General features: G+C 42.0%; 1 protein-coding gene across 1 annotated transcript in view; it reads left to right on the top strand.

The window, feature by feature from the left end:
- The window catches only part of NTRK1 (neurotrophic receptor tyrosine kinase 1), a 342,566-nt gene that overhangs the window by 154,700 nt on the left and 162,757 nt on the right, over positions 1 to 25,109 (top strand). The window contains exons 2-3 of the mRNA XM_086945321.1: positions 9,130 to 9,204; positions 10,591 to 10,662. Coding sequence (XP_086801447.1) covers positions 9,130 to 9,204; positions 10,591 to 10,662 — 147 coding nt within the window. The remainder of the gene's footprint in view (positions 1 to 9,129; positions 9,205 to 10,590; positions 10,663 to 25,109) is intronic.

Genomic DNA, 25,109 nt, shown 5'->3' with positions numbered 1-25,109 from the left:
ACCACCCCCCTCCCCCCAATCCCCCATGGGAAACGATGTTAAATTAAATTTCAATATTTTAAATAGATAAACATAAAAATAAATATAAATGAATGTTAAAAATAATTTGCAAAAAAAGTACATATTTTAAATGTAATTATAAACATATTTTAATACTCTTTTTTGCATTTAAAAATATTTTAAGAATACATTTTATTAAATGTAAATAAATTGCTTTTAATAAACTATATAAATCACTTTTAATCATTATTAATGCATAATAACAAACATGTATTTTTTTCATTCATTCATTCCTAAAAACTTTATTTCGGCAATCAAATGCCATAAAAGCGTCAATAAAAAACAACAACTAAAAGTACATGGATTTCATCTGATATGTACAATTGTTTAAAAATAGTTCTTAAAAGGCAATTTGTACAATACAATCAGTAATGAGGCCCCACCATTATCCCTTAGTACAACCAGACCAATGCATTATTTGACTCACTCATAGTGTTCCTGGACTATCATTTTGCTGGGTCAGAACTTTAAGGATAGCCCTTCGGGTGCACCACATATTGAATAAAAAGCATGAGATGGAATAAACAATAGGCAGTTGCATGTTTGTTTTGAGTATCCTATAGGCTTCAGAACAGCGGTGTGTCCCCAGATTTCTGCATAGTTGGAGTAACCAACGTGCTCTGGCCTTTCTGTACCCCTTGCAAAAAAATAACACATGCAGCTCCGATTTATCGGGGTAGTTGCAGGCCGGGCAATCCCTATTTGAAGTCCCCTCCCAGTTTCAAGTAAGGGTAAACATTGACCAACTGTTTACATTACAGATGGTATTCTGGAAGACCGTGACTCTGGGGGCCGGTAGTCTGTACTTGATCATTGTAGATCTTCGATCTGCATTTGACCTGGTCCAGAGGGAGAAGCTATGGGCCATTCTGTTGGAGATGGGTGTCCCAGCCTGCCTATGCCATTTATTCAACCGATTACACCACAGTACTTATGCAAGAGTGAGGTACGGGAGGAATGGGGAGCTTTCGGCCGCATTCCCGGTGGAAAAGGGAGTGCGACAGGGGTGCGTGTTGGCCCCCACGCTCTTCTCGCTTTTTCTTAATTGGTTAATTAAACATCTTTGTGATGCGCTGGATCTAGATTCTCCAAGCTTGGCAGCCCAAAAGATTCCAGCCCTGATGTTCGCTGACAATACCCTTTTGTTATCAAAATCCTCAACAGGTATACAGCGAACATTAGAGGCTTTCTGCTCCTTTTGTAGACTAAGAAATCTAGAGGTTAACCTGTCTAAAACCAAACTTATGTTTTCTAACTCCAAATTTCTGAACTGTCCCTTTCCCCATATGGATGGTTCGGCCCTTGAAAGAGTCTCCACCTTTGAATATCTAGGAGTTACACTGAACGATAAGATGGAATGGGGGACTCACATTGCCAAGGCAAATATGAAGTTGGCCCAAGCAGCGGGAGGCATCCTAAAGGTACATAATGAGTGCACATCCCAAATTGTGGGAGCACCAGTAGAAATCTATTAAGCACAAGATAGAGGTGCGCGCTCTATGGCGTAGAGCTATGGGGCCACGCCAATGCCACCTCGCTTTCATCTTCTGAGAACAGTTTCATTAGGCGTCTACTGAGACTCCCAAAGAGCACACCTCTGACTCACTAAGCTTTGACTTGGGTCTGGTCCCCATACACGAAGTTATCCCAAACCGTCCTTTACTATACTGGAGGAGACTCTGGTCCACACCTGAGCTCTCAAGTTATTAGGAGGAACTTACCTACTGACGTTAAGGGGTGTGGGAAAAATCCCTTGGTTAAAACATGTTAAAGATCCATGCTTGGCCTTGGAGAAGGGGGATCTGTGGCTCAACCCCGCACCCTCCTCTGTCACAATTCCTAAGAGGGCACTGGTCACAGCACTTAACCGTTTCCGGTTGGAACAGATGGCATCTAGACCATCTCTGGGTAGGTTGACAAGTAGTTTCCTGGAAGTCAAGGATAGGTACCAATTTGAGAAACTTCTGGACGACATCCAGCCCCCTCTGGCGAAGAAATTGTATGTCCAATTTAGACATGGATCCCTACCAGTAAGGGCAGTAACAAACAAGTGGTCTATGGATCATTGTGCATCTGGCCTTTGGCCGGGGTGTGAACAAGCCAAGGAGACAGATCTGCACGTTCTGCTCTTCTGCCCCTCATACTCCGCGGCCAGAGCTAAATGGATCCTACGGCTATGCAAGTCCAGGGGCTTCAGGGATTACAGGGATGTATATAGATTGTTGAAATATTATCCTTGCCCGCTAATTGTGTTTGCGACTTCCAGATACCTCTTCTCCATGTGGTGCGCTAGAAGAGCCAAAGTCAAGGAACAAGTTGCCCCAAATAATTAACATTGTAGTACCTCGTTGTATATATTAGGGAATATCAATACCATTCAAAGTGAGCTGTTTTTAATTGTTTTTACTATTTTAAATCTATTTATTGTTTTATGTTCATTGTTAATCTATGTATACTATGTAATGTTGCTCAATGGTGATCAATTGGTAGTTTTATGTAATTATGCACTGTGCTTTTATGGTTCTCAATCGATAATAAAGCTTTTTTGACTGACTGACTGTAAAGGTACGTAGCAGGAGGACTCCATGCCTGAACTGGACATATAGTTATTTAGTGAGTAAAGGCTGGATACCATCCAACATCAGTTCAAGTTTATACCTATTTTTTATAACCAAGAATTCCACGGTGAGATGGCCGGCAGTAGTTCTTTGTTCAAGCTCATTGAGCTTATCCACTCTGTAGCTCTCCATCAGGGTCTTTCTTGGTAATGATAGAGATGTCACCTCCACAGTGTTCCATAAGTCTCCCCTCCCCAGGCCCCAACAGATATTCCCAATGTTGGTCAACCAGGTTATCCTCCCTGAGCCTCGCATGCCCATGACATCAGTTAGTTCATCTCTATAGGCAGCTAGCTCTGGGGTGCTCCAGAGGCGACGCCAGAAGAGGAGGGGCCGAAGTGCAACCTCTTCCGATATTGGCCTAAACACAAGATCTAAATGGAGCGGTGTTAATGGGGAGGCTTAAAAGCTGTCTGGTGAAGGTATTCTCTATTCGGGTTAGCGGATACACTGGCCCAAAGTTCTGCTCCATAGAGGGCAGCAGGCCTAGCCTGAACCGTATACATTTCTAACACTGGACTAAGTGTTTTTTGGAGCAGTTTCTGTATAGTTTTTAAATACCCTCTGTTGTGTGGGAAAATTTCAGCCCCAGTCCATTTTCTCAGTCAAAGTCAGACCCAAATAATCAAAAATGTTCACTCTCTCAAGGGGTCTGCCATCCAGGCAGGGATTGGGGCGGAAAGATCTGCCTACGTTAAAGGCCATATACTTTGTTTTTCACAGGTTAATTTCCAGGCCCCGATGCTTGCAGAAATTGCTAAAGTTGTCAAAAGTCCTCTGCATTGTCGTTGGGGATTTTGCAAGGAGATGCGTATCATCCTCAAACATCAGGGCCAGGATCTTTCGCTGCGCTAACCTGGGGGCATCAATGTTCTTCCATTTGCTCAGGAAATCTAGTAACCCATTGATGTAAGGGGAAAAAAGAGTTGGGGCCAGGACACAGGCCTGTCGAACCCCTCTTTCCACGGGCAAAGGGGCAGAATGTTCTCCATTCTTTCCATATCGGATACGGGCATAATAGCCCTCATGGAGACATTCTATCTGATGACACTGGTATTCTGGGACTCCCATGTCTCTTAAGATTCCCCAAAGTTTATCCCTTGGGACCAGGTCGAAGGCAGATTTTAAGTCTACGAAAATAAGGTAGAGACTGCCTCCCTCGATGGAGACTGTTTTCCAACATGTCAACTGCAGCCTAAATAGTTGATCAATCGTGGATGTCCTGGAGGTGGTTTAGGATATTGTGTTCCTCCATCCAGCTTTGTAGGCGCCCCAATAGGACTCGGGTAAAAATGTTCTGCCCGACGTCAATAAGGCTGATCAGGCGGTAATTAACGGGTAAGAGCTGGGAGCCCTTTTTAAAAATCGGTATTATTTTGGCTTCAGCCCAGGTGGTGGGAAATGCCATGCCTTGTAATACAGCGTTAAACAGCATAGTCAGGTATGGTGCCCAGATAATGGGTTCTGATCGGTAGAGATGTCTGGGGATCCTATCCAAACCTTCCGCTTTTGCAGGTATGATCTTCCCTAGTGCATTGGTGGTTTCTAAATTAAGAGGGCGACTTCCTGATTTGTGCCTGAATACCCCAGGGCCTTACATTTCTTTCATCCCCTCCCTTGTCCCTTCTAAAGAGGGTTTCAAAGTGTACCCTCCAAACAGTTTCATCGATGTTTGGTTCTATAGCCGATTTACCAGCCTTGGTATCATTATTTAAGATATTCCAGAAGGACCTCAGATCATGAGTGTTTAATGCAGTTCCGAGGTCTTTCCATTTTTGGGCTTCACAATGATATTTAGCTTTAGTTGTAACACTTTTATATATGGCTCTAGCTTTTTTGATTTTAACGTTATCGCTACTTTTAATGCCAGTTATTATTGTGTTTTAGCAGCTCAACAGCTGACGTTGAACCATTTGTGTTTGGGCATTTTAGGCACTCTCTGGGTTTTATTTCGGTAAAAAAAAAAGTGGCCAAAATGCCAACCAAATCATGATGATTTTGTGAAATCTTGAGGAGAGAGTTTGGTGTTCCAAGGCCCTTTATTATTTGTGAAGTGGTTAAAAAATAAGGGACTACTTGAGGGTAGAGTTTGGACATTTTATCTTGTGATTGGAAAATCTTGGCCCAACAAACTCTTCTCCCACCATTAGTCTGTGTCAGGCTTTGCACTGGGGATTAAGGATCAACCTGGGTCGTGATAGTGCACGGTGATACTATTTCTAAAATAAGAGCATCGTGATCACTGTCATGTTGCGGGGTGATTTTAAACTCTAGCACCTTATACCAGGACTGCATGTCTAACATCATATAATTAATTATTGAGGTATGGCCTGATCTGTTATAGGTGTGGTTTCCCGGGTTATCTGATCTAGTGCATACGTTACATGCTCTTAAAGAAAAGTTCAGAGTAAGAGCTTGGATCTGAAGTACTAATGGGGTCCAGGCACTTGCTGGCGGGATATTAGGTTTACGAATTGACCAATATTGGTCCTCCTCCTCAAATTGGCCCCCAGACAAACCATCAAGCGGCTCAAATTAAAGTCACCGCCAATAATTGTACCCCAGTGCGATGAAAGGGTTAAAAGTAAGGTGTTGAGTTGTTCCAGGGTAGTGGACTCCTGTCCCCAGGGAGTTGGGCGAGAGTAAAGATTTAAGATCAGGATACTTTGTTTTGACTGAGTTGTTCTAAGTACACAAAGAATATCACAGGAGGAACCCTCTATCTGTTTAGCCTTGCAGCCTAAATGGGCATCAACCCATGTTGACAATCCACCTGAGGGTCTGCCTCTCCCCGCGTGTGTCACTGGAATGTTAAAAACGGCGAAACCCTGCCTGCTCAAATTATCTCTGGACCATGTTTCCTGGAACATGCAGATTTTGTGCTGTTTGATGAAGGATCCACAATCGGGGTTCTCCAATTTGGATGTTAATCCTGCTATGTTCCAGAAAAGTATTTTCAAGCTTGGTGTATGCCCTATAGCAGCCTGTATAGGGGGATCGGAGGTTATACTGTCTGGGACAAGATCTTCTTGCAGAAGAGGATTTAGGTTAGGGTTTGATTTAGGTACATTTCTATTTACAAAAGGGGATTTGCCATTGCTTGAAACTATTTTATTTAAGTGCATGCCTATGAGGGAATTCTCTTTGTTCAGTGTGCCTTCATCCTCCTGGTTCAGTTTATCCTTGGGTGAGTTGCTTTTCCCAGTCTCAATAGGTTGCATTCTTGCCTTATGGGGTGTTAAAGGGTCACTCCTATGGACAATCCCATTTGTCTTTATAGTACACATGCAGGGTTGGGCTTTATCTTGTAAAAGGGGCTGCCACTTTCGTTAGTCAGTCAACTGCCTCGAGGGGGCTGAACCTGTTGTTCACTAGAATGTTAAAGAATAGTGGAATAGTGGAGTTGTTTGTGGCTACAGGGCAGGTGGTAAGCTCCTCTAGACTTTTGTGGATGTTGGTGCGGGGGGTAGAAATAACCTACGGGCAATAAGTTAACAGAACTCCCAGGTCTAACAAAGGGATGGTCTAAGAGTTAATTAACAATCTCCCTATTCTTAAAATTGATGATGACACAGTCACCAGAAATGTCTTTGGGTCACCAGCCTACCCCTCCACACTACGGGTCATGATAATTACATTTATATCTCTGTTGGAGAACTGCTTGTTGGTGATTAACCAATGAATACATTTGTTTTTCAGCTCACGAAAGGTTTCCCCAGTGCCTTGCTTTAATTCTGGGACTTCAGTTAAAATGATAACGTAGGGGATTGAGGCTGGGGGTAGATTAATACATGGGAGGACTGTCCCTACGAGGTGGAGTTCCCCCTCTTGCCTACTTGTAGATCTGCCCCTAGTACCAGTGGAGGGGCTTTCTGAGGGCCCTACCACTCCTCCAGCATTAGTCCTTTCCTTCAGTGCTCCTTGTCTAGGTTCTTGGCCCTGCATGACGTTACCTTTCTTTGCCCCATTTGGGCTACAATGTTGCCTTCCCTCCTTCTCCTGATTAGATTGCGTTGTTTTATTGGGAAGGATGGTGTTGACTTCTATGCTCTGGGGTCGGAACTTAAATGTGATAATGTGTTGACTGGTAGCTTTTCTTTCAAAATCACCTCAACCCTGTCAACCCACCATTCTGCTAATTTTGCAAGACTGTCATCCCAATCCCATAGGTTTTTCAATTCATCTCTTACAATAGTCCTGACTTGGACCTGCAAATCTACAACCATGTCCATGACCCATGCTGGCTGTTCTCGGTCTCCATTGGTTGTGGGACTATTGACCCTAGCCCTTATGAGAGTCGGGGTCACAGGAGCTGTAGCTTTACTTCTTTTGGGCCCTCTTGATGTGGTAGCTTTGACTTACCCTATTTTTGGGCGGGCTCCTCCTGGATGTATAACGTCGATCCTGCTTTCTGCAGAAGGTCCTACGTCACTTAAGGCAAGTTCCTGTCAGTAGTGAGGGGCTAATCTGTTACATCAAGGGGGCTTAAAGGTGCAGCAAGATTGGGTGTAAGTGATAGTAACCTTTCCATTAATTCTATCTCATTTGCGACTACGCCGATGGCTCTCTGTAGCATGCCATCTATGGATATCTGTTGCTTAGAAGAGTCCGGCTGTGCAGGGGCAACATTTAGCTTTCCCACCCCAACTCACCTACCCATGATTACTGGTAACTCAATTTAGTCGCCGGGAGGAAATAAACAAAGAGCCTTAAGTCAGTGACCTTGTTGAAGTTCACAGAGTCAGTCCTGATCTTGTTCCAGGATTTGGGGGGTGTCCCAGCCCGGTCTCCTCAGGCCTCTGACAGGCACAGATGGGCCCGCCCTTGGCCCGGGCTTCACCCGCGCACGTCCCACGCTGCGGGAGCCATGCGTGGTTTTTAACATGCCTCCGGGTCACGTCTGGCGCCGCTGGGCGGTGTAGTCCATGCTGGCCGTTCCCCTCACGGCGTGCGGGCGAGCAGGGCGAACCTGCTGGCTGTTTCCCTCACAGCAGGCTGGGGAAAAGAACAGACTGGGTAAAAGAGCAAGGTATCTGGCCGTTCCCCTCACGGCATAGCAGCTGGAGTAGATGTCCTTAGGTGACGCGTATTTTTTTACGGAAGGTGGGAATTTATGTTTTCATCGAAACTTCAGAAAATATATTTGACATTAATTTAACTTAGTGTAATTCTTTTTCTACAGTTAATATATAATCATGAATTACATTAATATTTAGCATAAAATATGTATTATTTGTTTTCCAATTTTTATAAACTTTTAAAATGTCCCCTATATATAGGGAGACATCGCAGTCATGCTGGCAATATCCACATGCCAAAGTATAGGAAAATTGTAAAAAGTTTATTCAACTAAAAAAAAAAAATATTAAAATATTTTTGTGTGACAAATTACTGTGAATTAATTCTATTTATTTATTTTAAAAGTAGAACAAAATAAAACAATTCTACAGCACTACTAACCCGATTATGAATTTATCTGCATAAATATATAAAATTAAATTATTTGTTTTCTGAACTTTAAATAAAAAATTATTCCCACCTAAATTAAAAATAAAAATAAGCAAGCATTAATAATAGTTGCATATAATGTATTGTAAGCATTGAATTATATTTTAGACCCATTTATTGTAACATTTTTAATGCAAACAATGTTATTAATTTTTTTTATAAATTAATAGAAACATTTACTATTTTTGTTTAAATAGTTTAATTATTAAAATATGTATTTATACTCTTAATGTTTGTAAATAGTTTAATTTAACAACAGTTCCTATGGTGTATCATTTTAAATTCCTACCTCCATTATTTTCTATGGTGGGTGTTGCAGTACCAGCAATTGGGCTTATTTAGTACAGAACTTACTATTGTTTTTCATAATAATACCTTACACTCGTAAATTTCATTCCACCCCCTTTTGTTAGGGGTGGAGATAGGTAAATCAATACTTTTGAGTAATTTTACACTAGGACTGTTTGAGTAACCAAAAGTAGCAAAATTGCTCGGAAGTGTAAGAGTAATTACATGTGCAGACATGTGCAGACTTACTCACTAGTGTAATTTACGTTTGTGAATAGACCCGAAAGAGATTTGGCTGTTGAGGAAAAAAGCGAGTGACAAGGTTCGGCATGATGTGTGAGGCAAGTGATGAGTATTGTGAAGCACATGCCAAGGATTGTGTGAAGTAAGAGTGTGACAGAGAGAGAGATAGAGAGAAAGACAATGACATAGAGAGAAAGACACAGAGAGAGTGTACGCGCGTGTGTGTGTGTGCAGGTGCACAGAATGCCAGAGGATGCTTTGATTTCAAGTGCTCTTAGACAAGGTTTTCAACACAGCCAACTAATCCATTCCAATTTCCATGCCTAGTGTGAATTAATAGAAATGTGTGCCACTCTGTGGCATTGTGATGTCACCTCTACTGTCACTCACAACCTCTTCGTCCTTTCTACAGGATCATCGAGAATCAAAAAGACTTGGTGGAGTTAACACAAGTTGACATGAAAAATTTCAAGGAGCTGAAAAACCTGTAAGTCCTGCTTTTCATTGGGTTTTGGTTGTTGTAGATTTTGCTATGTATGATTACTCATTTTATGGATGTGAGACTTAAATTACAGTAACATGTCAAGTCTCCATGCTCAGTTGCGCAATGCAAAGCTAACTAAAGAGCAGTGAAGTTTACAATTTGTTCTGAAACTCAGATGATTCAAAATACAGAGGCTGGTTTTGAAAAATGTGGATGTTTTAAAGATCCTACTGGAATGAGTCCTTAAAACATCATAAAACAACGATGAGCATTGACTGAAGGCATCATCAACATGCACCAGCCATGGATGTTTATGGTGCCCTTGAAGCTTAGCCCCACCAAGATAGAGTAACTCTCTTCAACTGAATTATTACTGTGCCAAAATCACAGTTATTTGCTATTTATTTTTTCCTTCATCTGCTTCCTTAGTACAGCTGGACCATTTGGTATGATAGTGCTTCACATTGCAACATAAATTAACATCATTTGAATTACATCAAAATGGGAGACGGAATTAAATCTGAGAGTGAGGTACAGCTTAGCCTTCATCAAAGAAAAAAAACGCGTAATCCAACTCTGAGTAAAAACTGTGGTTAGATGGCTAGGAATTTGAGGATGTGTGAGAATTAACTAAAGACTAGAGGGCACCATGGATTTCAACAGGCTAAGAAATGTTTTGGTAAGGATTCTATGGGATTAGCATAGGACCAGTTGTTTTTAATGTGAAAAAGTCTTGTGATAGGAGAGATCATGTTTGATCTTTGAGTGACATCTCACAAGTAAAGTGAGACTTTATTTGATGGTTTCAATCCTAGCAGTGGCCTTCAACTAAAACCTCTGCTATTGCACATTGTAGGGAATGCAAAATCTTTTCTCTGTTTTATGTAAACAAGGGGGTAATGGTGGGCCAGGTTTAACTCCATTATGCAGTTGGGCAATGTTGTTAGGTGACTATTGGGCAAGGAGTTGAATGCAGCCTAAGTAAACATGGATTTGGAATTAGGCTGAATTGGAAGGAAGGGTGGGGTTGATTGTACATTTGAACAAAAACTACTCAAAATCTGTTGGAAGAGACATGACAATTCACCGACTATACATCTGAACACAGTTGAAGATGGTGCTGCATTTGTTTGTAATTAGGTTAAGTGTGCAGTGTTGAATGGGAAAAACTTTGTAGTGTAGAAGTGAGTGGCTGGTATTAAAAAACAAAAAAGAGAGGTAGGTTGTGAAAGATGGTACTTGAAAAGAGAACAGCATGTAAGTAGGGGAGAATTGGCTGGTGGTAGAAAGAAATGAGAATAAGTGAGCATCTTCACAGTTAAACAAGTGTTCATGGGCTTCACAGAGTGCTTTGCTTGACTCATATGAGAATTTTGTATGTTGTTTTAGAACAGTTTCCTATACCGGACTTCAGCACATCTCTGTAGACGCCTTCAAAATGAATTCAAGGATGACGCACATGTAAGTATATATTTACAAAGCTCCTCTCTACCGACCTATTTGTTATACACAGGGGCATAGCAACTATTGGTGCAACAGGTGCAGTGGCACTAGGACCACTTGAACTCTGATGATTGAAGTATTTTACAACCCCAACAGCAGCCAAAGGGACCATTCTCTGACTTGCACCAGGGTCCATGGCATCTTCGCTATGCTACTGGTCTTAGGGCCGTAACAGCTGAAAAATATCACGTTTCGTTTTGCATGAATGTTGTTAAATTGTGTTAGTTTCATGTCATTAGTCAATTGAAGATCATGAAAACACCCACAAAATCCATGAAAAAACATTCTTTACTAACTTCCAACATAGATCTTCAGTAAAGACAAAACGCCACCGTGAAATTGGGATGAAAACAGCAAAAACACATGCATGGCCCACTTTAGTGTATAGTGTTGAAGTCGGAGGCAAAATCCAAAGCACAATCATCAGTTGTTTTAGCTTCAACTTGGGTTTAGAATTTTGCACTAAAAAATGAGATATAATGGGCAGTAATACCGCCTTCCATTGGGCACCTGTTTAGCACACTTACAGTCAGTATTTTGTTGGTGGCAATAGCACGCTTTTTGCATTCAAAGGGTAGTTTTCTACATCATGAGTGTTACAAAATACCTTACACATTACATTTTCACTTACACAGACCCTTATAACAAGTGGACTATGCTTTTCCGAACCTGTGGAAACGCCTGTGTTCAGTGACAGGTTTTGTGGTAATTATCACATCCACTGCAGCTCCCATCAGGTACATTTTTAGAGGGTCAAAAATGACCGGGAGGATGCCTGGTGAATACTCGTAGGTGAATTGTTTTGCAGAAAGATAAAAAAATTAAATGCATGCTATACCCAATTTAATAGGAATGGGATAGAAGCAATAGGTGATCATTTTCCCACCCAATAAATTGGGATCCCTGTGTATCTGATAATTATCGTCAACCTTGATATGCACCTGTATCAGAACCATAATCTGAATGCAAGCAATCGATAATGTGTGTGGTAAAGTTATTACCACACAGAATTACCATTTGCTCTATCATTTAAATTACCATTGCAAATTCAAATATTTTGAATGATTATTTGTTGCTGTAGGTACTTGATGAAGAACAAAACCCTTTAAGAATGAGGTGCTGTATTTCGATCAATTTAATGTGTGGGGTCAATTGAAATTATGGTAGGAGGAGTAGATGCTATTTGTATCACTCAGCAAAATATGACACTGTCAGGTTGGAAGTAATCAGGTGCAATAAATAGCACCTAGTCTGTGTTTTTAGTAAATAACTTGAATTTTGGTTCTGACCACTCCAAAATACTCATGTCATCAGAAACGCTGCATTGTTTTACCTCCGTCAATTTCCGGCTGCTCAGCCTGTTGAAATTTAAAGAACGGGGCAGTAAATACCACCCAACTGGCGAATCTGGCCCCTTCACAAACAGAGGTTTGTGCAGAGTTTGGAGATCTCCATCCAAGGGACAGGTCTTGGCACCAAAGACAATGGCGGCTCTCCTCTGAGGCTCCGAGGAGGGAAGGGAGACCTGAGTCGTTTATCAGACTCCCTGACATGTCTGGCCGTGCTCTTATGTGGGATTCATCGACCGTTAACTAAGCTGAAACTAAGTTGACTCTGCGGTGAGCATTGTTTTTATTGGAAACGTGCTCATTCAACCAATACTGCGACTCGCCCCATACAACACATCCTGAGGAGCCGTAGTACGCCCTCCTAACAGCTCGGTGCATACCTGACTGTTGGTGGGCAGTCACCAAGAACCACTGGAAGACATTTGGAGAGCCCAGCAGATAATGGTGGGGATTCGCTGATGCATCTATGTTCAGTGCATCGGAGTGGATGCATCGGAGTCCTGCTCCATTGTTTGCCTCTAATTTGGTCATGCGCTCCTGCCTGATTTTCCCCGATACAAAGGAAACAGCATGCTGAAGAGGGAGGGCTTCTCTCTCCCTACTGTACACCTGTGGCATCCTGATGTGAACATTCCCCCATCAATTATTTCTGTTTTCTCTGCTCCCATATATTTTGCTTCCTATTTTGATTGTCACTGATGGCTGATTTGTCAAGGGACTTTTCTTTCTCCCACTGCACATGATGTAATTGATAACTGCCTATTGAATGGCTTTACACCACTGGATCAAATGGCTGCTGAATATAACCCCCTTAACCTCTTTTCTTCACATTGACTTATGATAATGTACACTGCAATGAAGTTGAGTAGTAATGACTAGTGGGGAGGCACAGAGGGGTGATAGAGAAGTAACTTGAGGGGAAAGAGGTGTGACTAGAGATTACCTCACTTATCTAATTATTGAAATGGAGAAATATTGTGAATAGTGTGTTACTACTGAGAGACTTAGGATAACGCTATAAACTCTAGGAAACCACGAACTATCCAATTCCTCTGTGAGTGATCAACTCTCCCTCCCCTTCCCCCTTCTTTTATTGGTCTCATCAATTACAGTGCTACTCTCACTCCTCAAAAAATTGTTCTGGCTTAGGTTTAACATGAGGGAGAAAGTTATCTCTATTTTCTTTTTCAGCCATTTCTAATTCCATGTCGAAATTTAAGCATATTAGACACCGGTCATGCAACAATGCTTTATTGACCACTACAAACAATAGCAATCCCCCTTCCAATATGGCAGCCTCATAAGACATTCCTTCATCAACAATGGATACTTTACTTAAAGAAAGATCTTTTGGACATTAAAAATTCAATAGATTCAGTAAACAATGCAGTAACTGCAAATACACAGGATGTAAAGTCTCTTTGGGGGAAGGTACCCAATTTCACTCACACATGTAGCTAGTAGATGGTCACCTCACTGAGGCTGAACCACAAATTGATAAACTTCCTGAACACAGTCATGACATATTGTACCTCCAACAGAAGACAATTGACTTGGAAGATGCAGTAGAAGGGACAACATCAGAATTATTGGTCTTCCAGAACGAATGGAGAAGGATGATAGTTTACAATTTCTTACTACTCTAATTCGAATCCACATATAGCTTACCTTTTCTACACAACTCGAATTTCAACGAGTCCAATGGGTCCATTCCAAAAACTCTCCTCGTACATCCCAACCCCGTCATATTCTGGCTTGTTGCCTTCACCATCAACAGGCTCGACAAATCATAATGGAACCAAGGAAACATGGGTCATATACCTGTAACACAGCACAGACTATCATCACCGCAGACTTTTCCACTCCTACTAATCTTAAGAGGAAACAATTCTTAGCTCTACGCCCTAGGTTAAGGGAAATCAAATTTGGTCTTCAAGAATAAGCAGCAATGATTATAATGTATCAAGGACAAACTAAGGAATACTTTAAACCTCACGACTTGGAATCTTTTCTAAATAGTTTGGAATAAAACGATTTAGAGATGGAACATAGGTTTACCCCCCTCTGCAGCCACACAAGACCTGAATTGTAATATCTCTTCAGACTTACATAAACATGAAAGGTGGGAACCATGACTGGTAAATGGCCTCACAGTGATAAATTTATATCTTGGAAGGCTTCACAACTGAGGGGACAAATCAAGTTCACCTGTGAAATCCCGATCACGGTCTTTTTCAATGTTGTTTTTACCGTAGTGTTACACTGATTTGAATCATATTTTTCTATTCTTCTTTACTTTTCCCTTCTGCTTTTCTCCCTCCTCTTGATTTTCATCTCTTCTGTCTCATCTTTTTGAATGTTATCACATCATATTTTGTAACAATTGAATTTCATATACATTCCTTTTCACTTTTGCTTCTTGTGAAGTGGTTTATTTATATTTTGCTCACAATATGCTCCTCCTCACGATATATATTCCATGCATCCATTTATACACTAGCAACAAGAAAATAGAGAGGCAACAATAAGAGTATTTGCACAGTACTTCAAAACTCTGAAACGAATAAATGTCCTTCAGTGATGTGAAAAATCTCTTTTAATCCAGCCTTTAGAGTGTTCTTGATACAAGATGATCGGACAAACAGCCAACGCTTTTCACCCACGTTGGGCTTCCTCAGGGCAAATACTCAGGCTCACTGGTGTAGCGGTATTTTCTGTACTCTATGAACAAAGATGTAAGCTTTTAAATAGAGGTATCCAGTACTTCAAAAGTAGGACGTTGTATAGACTTAATGCGGTACCCCAACAGTCAGCACAGTATTTCTTTTATAAGTTCATTGTCTTCCAAGTCCGACATTCCGCTGAAAATACGAGTGTGCGCTGTAATATGTGACACTCCAATATGAAAAAATATTTCTAGGACGGCCCCCCGTAAGACGCTGAGTCTCTCGACTCGCCGACGACCAAAATCGAATTTCGCGCACCTAACTGTGACATGGTTCATATTTTGCGAGAATGCCCCGACATTCGTATATTTTGACTTCAGATTGAAGATTACTTCAAAAAGCATGTATCACTTTTAAATGACAATTCAGAATTTCCACCTAACTCTATTCATATATTTAAAGGTCTTTCCACCACTCTCAGCCTAGCAAAAGTTAATATCTTATGTTTCTGGAGGACCAATGTTATTCTGACACTCCCCTCATGGCTTGAAAATATGTTTGATTTGGCTAACTATGACAAAATGATCTATATATTAAATAACACTTTACATCATTTTGATTATAGGTCCACAATGATTTTAATTCTAAAATATATACTTACTGTTGACTTGTTTAATATATATTGTTTACACAAAACTCTTTGTTTTTTGTAACAATAGATTTAAATTTTTGATGTTTTGACCAATCGTATGTCTGTGAATATGGTACTTGTAATATTTTTACATATTTTTTTTATTTCTCATTTATTATTTTTGCTCATATCTTATAATGTATCTGTGGCACTTTATGTTTATGTGAAGGCATTTGATTACTGATCATTACTTGCTTAACTTTGAAAAATGTAATAAAGAATTGAGATTCAGAAAAAAGTACAACCAATGTGGCATCAGGGCCTATATTGCAGAAACCATGATGTGAGTGTAAAGCTGACACAAATTTCTGGTACGCACAACAAGAATAGATTGGCCATATTTAACTGCTACTGGAGATAGATACATACCAGAGGCCAACATCCAGGGCTTAATTTGAGCCGGAGCTTGCCGGTGCTTAGCACCGGCACCTAATTATCAGGGCCGGGTCTACAGTCACGCTCCATTAAGTGCACCTGCCACTGCCGTCAGTAATTGACTTATGAGTCATGCGTGGCACTGGCACTACTGCTGTGGTACTGTAAGTGCTGTGCTGCTGTCATTTAGTTTAAGTTACCGATGCATCATACTGGTTGTTGAGTGGCTGATGAAAATTCTAAACACTTACTGTCTAAATGGTGACGTGACCGGACTGACTCAGATTTTCAATTTTCTCCTCCTCACTCTGTCGTCAAGACTTCCGGCCGCGGATCAGGCCCCAGTGGGCGGGACGCTGTAATAGTTGTTGTTGGGCAGGGCTTTGCTGCCGTGGGCTGATCTTCTTCTGCAGGGGTTGGGGCAATGCGCGGAAGAGGCAGCGACGCGTGCTCAGATTTGAATGCGCGCGCATTCGCTGCCTTAATTTTGCTTCAGCACGCCCGCCCCAGCATACCCGCACAGCCGCACCACGGGCACCCACCAACCGTAAGTGTAGCAACAATTTCCAAACTAACGCTGCTTCTTTCTTTTGTTTTGCGAGTTGGGTGGCGGGACGTGATGCTATGGTCAAAGTGGTAGCTCCGGTTCCACGTAATGAATCGACGATGCCCGCCCTGTGGGCCCAGGCCTCTGATATGTGTAGTAGAGCAGGCAGGCGCTGATCTAACTTTGCCACTGACAAGCGTGGCAGAGTAAAGTGTGTGTGCGCGTGCAGCACACACAGACAAAGCTATTGCTGAATTCACGAGTAAGGGCTCATTTACATTTAATCAGGGCGGTTGGGAGCGGACTGTGTCAGCACAGGGTTCAATTGCCCCAGAACCGTGAACCACAGCCTAGCCGGGCGAGGGTTCAATCATGTATTTAAAATGTGCAAAACTGTAAAAAAAAAAAAAAAGCACTTGTAGATGAAGCCATGAGCCCGGGTCCGGGCCCTTTAGGAGCCTGGGGCCAGGTGCCACTGCACCTGCTGCACTAATTATAGCTATGCCCCTGTAACCCCCGCCATTTAATACCGCCAACTTGGCATATGCTTCTCTCCCACTGTGTGCCATCATCATACCGCCAGCTTGGCATATGCCTATAGCTGTGTGCGCCCTTGATATTGCGCCCCCTTCTTTCTCCAGTGCAGTCCCTGTGCCCCTACACTCCCGGCCTGGTGTGCAATATGTATACATGTGTCCCCTCCTGTAATGAAGCCTCATACTCCCAATACATTCACCCGTAGTACAGGCTGCTTGATTTGTGCACCCACTTAGGTGGTAGAGACCTCCCAGCTAAGTAGCACACTTTATGTAGTGTACTCGCTTCCTTTTTACTTCACTTTGTGTGCCCTCTTACCCTACTGGGGCTGTTGTGCTGATTTACACCCGTGGGCCCTTTCTTGGTATCATTTGTATGTTTCCACGTCAGGCTGTGGGCGGCGCCTCTCACATTTTGTGCCTCGGTGATGCTATTGTGAATTCAGAGCCTAGGTGGGGGTGCCTGTTGATGCTTTCTGAGTTGCCCACACTCGTGAGCATGGAGTGAGCTACCCATGTACACATGGGGAGGAGCTCAGTTTGTGCTTACTGCCTGCTCTTCCTGACAGTAGGTGTTAAGTGGTTGCTCCTCGTGGGTGAGTGTATGCGGGCTGCTGCCTGTGTTCCCCCCTCACAGCTTGTTTGCTGTGGAGTCCGGCATTGTTCGACTTGTAACAAATCCCTTGGAGGCGACGTAGGACAAATTCTATGATTATAGGGAACATGTAGAAGAGTGGCCCTCAATAGAAGAGAGGTAGAAAGAAAGGTAGAGCAAGATTGATGAAGGGCAGAAAGAGGAGATGTTGAGAGAAAAGGGGTGAAACAAAAAGACAGAGGTGAGGTAGTGAAAGAGAGCTGAAGGTGAAACAAAACTAGAGAGTGGTTGAGGTAAAGAGGTAGAGAGTAAGAGGTGATATACAAAAAGTTCATAAGGAGAGAGGGAGAAGTAGAGGGATGCCCCTGAGCGTCTTGAAAGTGAGGGAGAGTGGGTTGATACTAGGAAAGGGGCACAGAAAGATGCGAGAGGGACAGAAAAAAGAGGTAGAGAAGGAGAGGTGTAGTAAGAAAGAAGCAAGTGGAGGAAGTGGGTGGAGCTGGGGGAAAGTAGGTGTGGCCTCCGACAAAAATTTGAGCACCTGTACTTCATATTTTACAAATTAAGCACTGCCAACATCAGAGTATGGCAATCAAACTAGGTTAGGGGGCCAAATAAATGATGGTTGGTATAGAAAGGTGCGAGGGTGAGATGCAAAAAACTTTTTCTGAAAGCTGGGGTTCTAGCATGACATGGTGCAGATGGTTGTGCAGGCCAAAGCCATGCACCAGTAGTGTTCAATACATCATCCCAATGGCCAAAAAAGTATGAAAAGATAGGGTGACAATTGCAGAATACATAAGAAAGTCAGAGTAATAGATAGAAAAGGAGATAATGACAAAGTAAAGAGTGAGAGGGAAGGATGACCTAAAAAGTACTCCCACAAATGTTAGACAATGTTGAAGCAGTTGTCTGCATGTAACAGATTTTGAAGGAAATAAGTTGGTAATGTGTTGGCTCAAGTGTAACATATTAGACAGATCTAATTTTTTAAATAAAAAATCTGATGAGATTCAACTTCCTTCGTCATTGATTAAAAGAGCCATGCCATTGTTGTTTCGTGCTTAGCAAATCAGTGGCTATATGTGAAAACACGTTGCTAATAGTGGTAGAACTGCACACTTACATTGTGCTACATCTGCAATTTTGTGATGCATCTTGTGTACCAACAGACAGCATCACAAAAGCTGTTTTGTACGGGCCGCAGCAGAACCTGCATAGTTAGGCAGGGGGCTATGTGCATCTCTGTGTGATTGGCTATCAATACTTGGATGGAATATCTGTGCGATTGGCTATCAACACTTGGATGGCACAGGTAGCCCCACTGGCCAGCAGAGCACGATTCCTCCGATTGCGTCCTAAAACAGCTTTTAAGAAGCCATGGTCCTCAAAGGAACATGTACTGCTTTAAAAAAATGCATGTTTGCCACTTGAGAATATTTCTGGGGAAATAAGCAGTGGTCCACTGGACCAATGCCTACTCCGCCGGGGTCACTCAACATAATTCCCAAAAAGGATGCTCTCTAATAAAGACAGCTGCCCCTTTCGGAATGATTTACAACCTCCTTTGGGTTGTAGGTAAGTTTTCAACAGTGCTCACCCTCAGTTGAAGTCACAAACCATTGATACATCTGAATGAGATTCCCAAATAGACTGTTATGTTTCTTTCACTCCCATCCTAACTGCAATTTGGAATGAGCCACAAAATCCCTTTTGAGATTTATTTATGTATTTTTTTTTTTGAAGGTTTTATATAGCGCGAGAAAGACCCTTGTGGGTATCAGAGCGCTTTACAAGGAAGATGTTGGACACAGGTGCATGCATAGAAAACATAGAAGTATATGTGATTCCGATAACAGGAGATCATTAATAAAGACTGATACTTATATCACAGTGGAAAGTACATAATTCAAGCCTTTGGAAAGGCTTTTCTCAATTGAAAAATGGGTTTAGTAAACTGCAAGAAAATGTTTGCAGTTAGAACACCTGTCATTTTTTGAATCACTGGGATTGCAACTTCAAAATGATTAAGTACATCTGGCCCCACATACCATAGTATGAACTAGAGATGGAAGGATGAAATTCCTGTGCAGTTCCCTAGCTGCACTAGAGGACAGTTGATTCTACAGGGGAAAGTTTAAGGAAATGAAGTTGAAATGTCACTAAGAACACAGTGGGCTCCATTACCAAACATCTTTGCACTTGTAAACTTTGCCATTGCAATTCTAATCATGTGAACGCATTTCTACATGCACAATTGTACCCCATACAAAAGATACACACCTGAAAACACCTTCATATGAGCACAAGTAGGATTTCACAAATATTTTCTAGAAACAGTTATGGAAGCAAGTAACTGTTTCCTAAACCTCATAAATCAGTAACCATCTGAAGTAGTGTACCTGCACATGAAGATGTCTTCATTTTTTGAGAGTCAGGCTCAGTTCATGGAAGGAAACACGCAAAAGAAGACTGTAACACAGTATATTCTCACAACATACATTGATGTACCAATTTCTGTATATCTATCATGCTTGTGTGTCACTTCACAAACTATACCAAAGAAAATGAGAGAAATTTAATACAGGGAGCACTACCTTCACCATGAGCCTTGACTGCATAATTATTGATAAAAACTCAACGAGTAGTATTAGAACAGAGATATTTAACCCATTACATTGATGTCAAGGTGGTGCTATTTTGCACTGGGGTTTAACCCCTTCGCCACGGGGGGGGGGGGGGCACGGTGCTCGTGACGAGCCTAGCTCGTCATGATTCATAGTGGAGCTGTGCTCATTACGAGCTGGGCTCATCACAACCCCGCCCACTGTTTAATTCTTCCGCACAGGCGGGGAATCAATCGCCTGTGGGAGGGTCGCGGCCGTTATGACGAGCCCAGCTCATATGAGCCCAGCTCCATTGTGACTCATGATGAGCTGGGCTCGTCATGAGCATGGAAGGGGTTAATTTAGTACACTGATATATATTGCCATGGAGGTACTATTTTGCTTCATTGGTTTTTGCATCACTCAGTCCTGTTTGGAGGCAGAATTATAAACAATGGCCCAGATTGACTAAACTTGGAAGCAGCACACAAGCAGAAGCTGTTGCACTGCCTTTGTGTCAACAATAGAGAGCAGAAATGTGTCATATCTACTAAGATACAGAGCAGTTCTTCTTTCTCATAGAGCTGGTGCACTTCCAGCTGCCTAGTTCCAGTGCAGGCACCCGTGAACCACGATGCAAAGGATTCTGCTTTGTGGTAAGAATTGTTTTTCTGCAGAAAGGTGTACCTTAGAGATGTGTTCTTCTTTGTATGTGTTCTGCTGAATGCTCCACCCAGGAAACACCTCCCTACACAAGGTAACGCAACCCATGGAAAGATACACAAATTGGGCTTTGTGTGGCTATTTAAACACCAAAACAGATTTTGAATCTGGGCTGTGTCAAAAAAGTGGTGCAAACCCTACGCAAGATCAGAGTAAATCTGAGCTAATGATCGCGTTTATCAATGTAAACCATGGCTCAAATTAGCTCCGCCTCAGCACCGCACGTAATCAGGCCAGTTGGAAGAGAAGAATCGGCTCGTGGCACAGAAGGTGTGATACTCAAATCCAGGAATTCTCTGTTTGGCTCAGCAGATGCACATATGCCTATTTTGTGAAGCTGTCAAAGCCTCCTTGAGTTTGTTGGCAAACTGATGTATCTGAAAGATTGCAACAGTGAGGTCAGCCACTTTTTAAAGTATTGCAGTGCTTAATTTGTAAAACAAAAAAAATGCAGGGACACAGAGAATTCTTCAGGATACCATCACTAGCACTGCTGAGTGTTACCAAATGCTGAGACTGTCTTGATTCCACCTCATGCCTCTTTCTCTTTATCCAATTCATGCAGTTTCATATTCATGCCTGCTTCCTTCCTTTATCACAGTTTTCCCATATTTCTCCTTCTCCTTTCTCTCTTTTTGTCTTTCTCTCTCTCGTGCTCAAAGTTTGATGATGAAAAATAAGCCCCTGTACTAAAAAAAGAGTGCAGTTAGGCCACACCTGGACCCACCGGTCCAAAATCTACAAAGAGGCTCTTTGCAATTGACCACTTAATTTCAATGGAAATGTTGAAGGCAGTTACTGGCCCCATCAGAAATATGAATACATTACTGATCTGTTTACTTTCACTTGGATCAAAATTGGGAATTAGATGGGGAAAATAACCAGAATTACCAGTTGGGATTCCTAATTTTCAGTGTACCATGAGGGAACAACTACTAGTTAAAGGCTGTTTCACCCTCTCTGGATTTATTGGTGCCCCCAGTATCATGTTCTCCCTACCTACCCTTTTCCGAGGCCCCTCATCATGAGGTATTAAACCTCTCTCCAATCTAAATGGATTCCCTGTTTGGAGGGACTGGTCTGTGTGGATTTCCCAACTGCCCAGCCCTGCCAGTCCATGTCTAAATCTGGCTAACACTTTATTTTCAATGCTTCTTATCTCGTCTCTATTAATAAGGCCAGCTCTTGGCATTTTGTTTTCCTTCCAATTCAATTAAGTATTTCCCCTGAGTGCTGAGTGTAGGAAAGCGTTGTTGTCATGGGAACTAGGACACTTAATGGAAACTTCATTATGAGAGGCAATTTCAATGCTTAATTAAAAAAGTAAAGGAGCAGAAAATATTATCATGTTAAATTACTCTTACTAGTTCTCTCACAGAAGGGGGCTAAATGCTTCCATTGCCAGGGCCTATTTCCGTGAACTTCATCTCAAATAAATGGAAGTATTCTCAATCATTATAAACAGGGACATTTCTCAGGTGGGGCCTCACCTTCCAAAAATACTGTAATGTCTGATACATTTATCAGGCAGCAGGTTGTACTTTAAAAAGTATTTGGAAATTGTATACAACATGCACATGACAAATATGTTGATCTATTGTAATACTAATTGGGATTAACAAAGACATCATCTGATTTTGAAGGAACAGAATCCATATTTGAAGCTCTTTTCTCAGTTTGAAGATATGTCTAAGGGATATTATGTGTCAGAGATTCATTTTTATTCAATGAAACTTAAATAAGTTAAAATGTGAGGTTCTTGTTTCAGATCTAGTGGCTGTACTCCATTCTGCGAGGCCAGCAGTGGGAGTTTATTAAAAACAAAAATGTAATGTATCTGATATGTTGGGAGCTTTCTCCTCTCAGCAAATGGCCATCATTTCTATCTTTTCCTGTCCTGGAGTGCCGTGCATTCTCTGGCATTCTCGAACAGGAAAGAATTACCTCCCAATGTTCACTCTAGAAAAGGGCGGACAGTCTGAGGTACTTTGCACAAAGGCTCAAAACCACTCGGCCTGTCATTCAAAGGTCCAAGAAACAATCTAGTTAGCCAGCAATCCCTTAAACATATGCCTCTCTACCTGTTCAGGTAGGACCTTTTCCCACTGGTTTTCCACCTGTACTGCCGACATTTACTATTAATTAATGGAGTGCAGATACTCCCCTTGGTTTTAAGGGCTATGGTTGATTCGTCCTGCCTCAGCTCCTCGCAGTGCTCCTCTTCTAGATAATGTTTTCTTTGTTCAGCCACAACTCCAGCACCCCTTTACAGCAGTATGTCAGCTCCTTCCCAAAAGGCAGCTCCTCCTGGTAGGTTGCAAAACTTCCAGATTCCTGTTGCAGAATCTGCCAAAAGGGAGTTGTCAATCAGTGAGGCAAACTGTGGTGTGGGATCCCAAATTATGTTTCTGCCCTATACTTAGAGTGAGTTTGCAGAAATAGTGCCTGATTATGAGTATGGCAGTCCTGGGACCGCCGTACTAGTTGTGGCAGTCCGACCGCCACCACCCTGGCGGTCGGACTGCCGCATTGCAATGGTGGCGATGGGACCGCCACAAGGCCACCACCAGGAACCAGAATCCCACGGCGGTGGCAGTGTGGAAAGCAGGCAGGAATCGTGGCAGTCAGGATGCCAGCACTGCCGAGCAGATTCCGACCTGCCTTTCCTCCAAGCATTTCATGGTGAGGACCTCACCAAGAAATGCTTGGTAGAAAGGCATGGAAAGGGGCCCCTATACAGCCCCTGGTCAAATGTGCCCATGGGGTCTCATTCTGTGTCACATGGTACACTCAGGACACACACATGATTCTCAGGCAAAAACAAATCCAAAGGCAACAGAACTTGCTATGAGGAACTCTAGGAAGCCATTTGTGATTCTCAGAGCCATGGATGGGAACATTTCATCCCAAAACATAGAAAGAAGAATGCTGAGTAAGCTAACATACATGACACAGCCACAGGAGTGCCTACAGTGCATCCACCACACTGCAGGGTGCACTGCAGACTCAAAGATCCCTTCTAGGCAGGTGGGTAACTCTAAAAACGGATGGCCATCCTCCCCTTGGTATGCCTAAGATGATGGCCTTCGCTGATCCAGGTGTTTGGCTGGAAGTGCTACTTTCGTAAAAGCCCTCAGAGATGGCCCTGGGGGGCTTAACAACTTGTGTGAGAAGACTAGAAAAACAGATCTGACATCCAATTTCATCTGAAACAGGCACCCACTACTGAGCTTTCTGTCCAAGTCATTTTTGTACGCCGAAAAAGAGAGAGCAAGTGAAACAGACAGAGAGACAGAGAGAGAGAGAGAGACCGGCTTGTGTGTCTTAAAAAGGGCTTCTTTCACCCTTTCCCCATGCTACATAATCTTCGTGTTTGGCTCTAAAATGAAAGAGACACTAAATCTTGTAAATGATACTTATTTTATGCATGCCATAAGACGGTTCCATTCAATACATATTCTATCCTTTCCAGGTTCCCACAATCACTGTCCCCAGCAGGGACTAGCCAAAGAGAAAAGGTTCTAGGGCTAGCGAAGTAGTAAACACTGATTTACAAAACCCTTTAATAAAATAAGTGTCGATTATATTTGTGGAACTGTCAGTGTGAAGAGTTCCTGTCTAAAAAAACGAAGCATTTGTGAGATTTGCTGTCTATTTGTAGATTTGGGATTTAAATACAATGTAAAGTATTGTGGGTGGTCTTCTACTGACCTCATTTTAAACTAAACATCTGTACTACAAACAATTAAAAACGGTTGTCACAAATCTGTAGTACTCTTCAGAATCCAAGACAAATGGGATTATTAGGAAGTCCACATCCATTACTGAGGGACTATTGAATTCCAGTTGTTATCAAAATATAGCCAACAATGTTCAAGATTTTTTGCAAATTCTGTGGTCCACAAAGAACTTCTTGTCCACATTTGATCTTCGAGGAATAGGCAAAGTTCATTTCACAAATGAATTCCATAAAAATAAAACAAGGTGAATTATAAATGCCCAACGTTACGCAACACTGTAACAGAAGTGGGGAAGACATAATTTGTATAGCTTGGTGTTGCCTTTCTTTGTTAGTCCAAAATTCAGTAACAATCATACTTCAAGTGGACAGCCTTAGAGTAGTTTGGTGAAAATTCTGGTGAAATTATTGTTGGGGAAAAAGGGGTCCTCTTTGTTCAAATACCATAAGCACAAGGTTACCTTCTCAACCACCTCCACCCTACACCATTTCGCTGTATGCTAACTGCTTACAATTTAAATAACAGGGAGTATATACATAAATAAAAATTGTGGAAATCCTTTGAAGAGCCATCTTCA

This window comes from Lissotriton vulgaris, chromosome 12 (genome assembly GCF_964263255.1).
Source record: "Lissotriton vulgaris chromosome 12, aLisVul1.2, whole genome shotgun sequence".
NCBI classification, from domain to species: domain Eukaryota; kingdom Metazoa; phylum Chordata; class Amphibia; order Caudata; family Salamandridae; genus Lissotriton; species Lissotriton vulgaris.
Note: the sequence above shows the minus strand (reverse complement) of the source record. Positions and strands in the feature narration are given on the sequence as shown.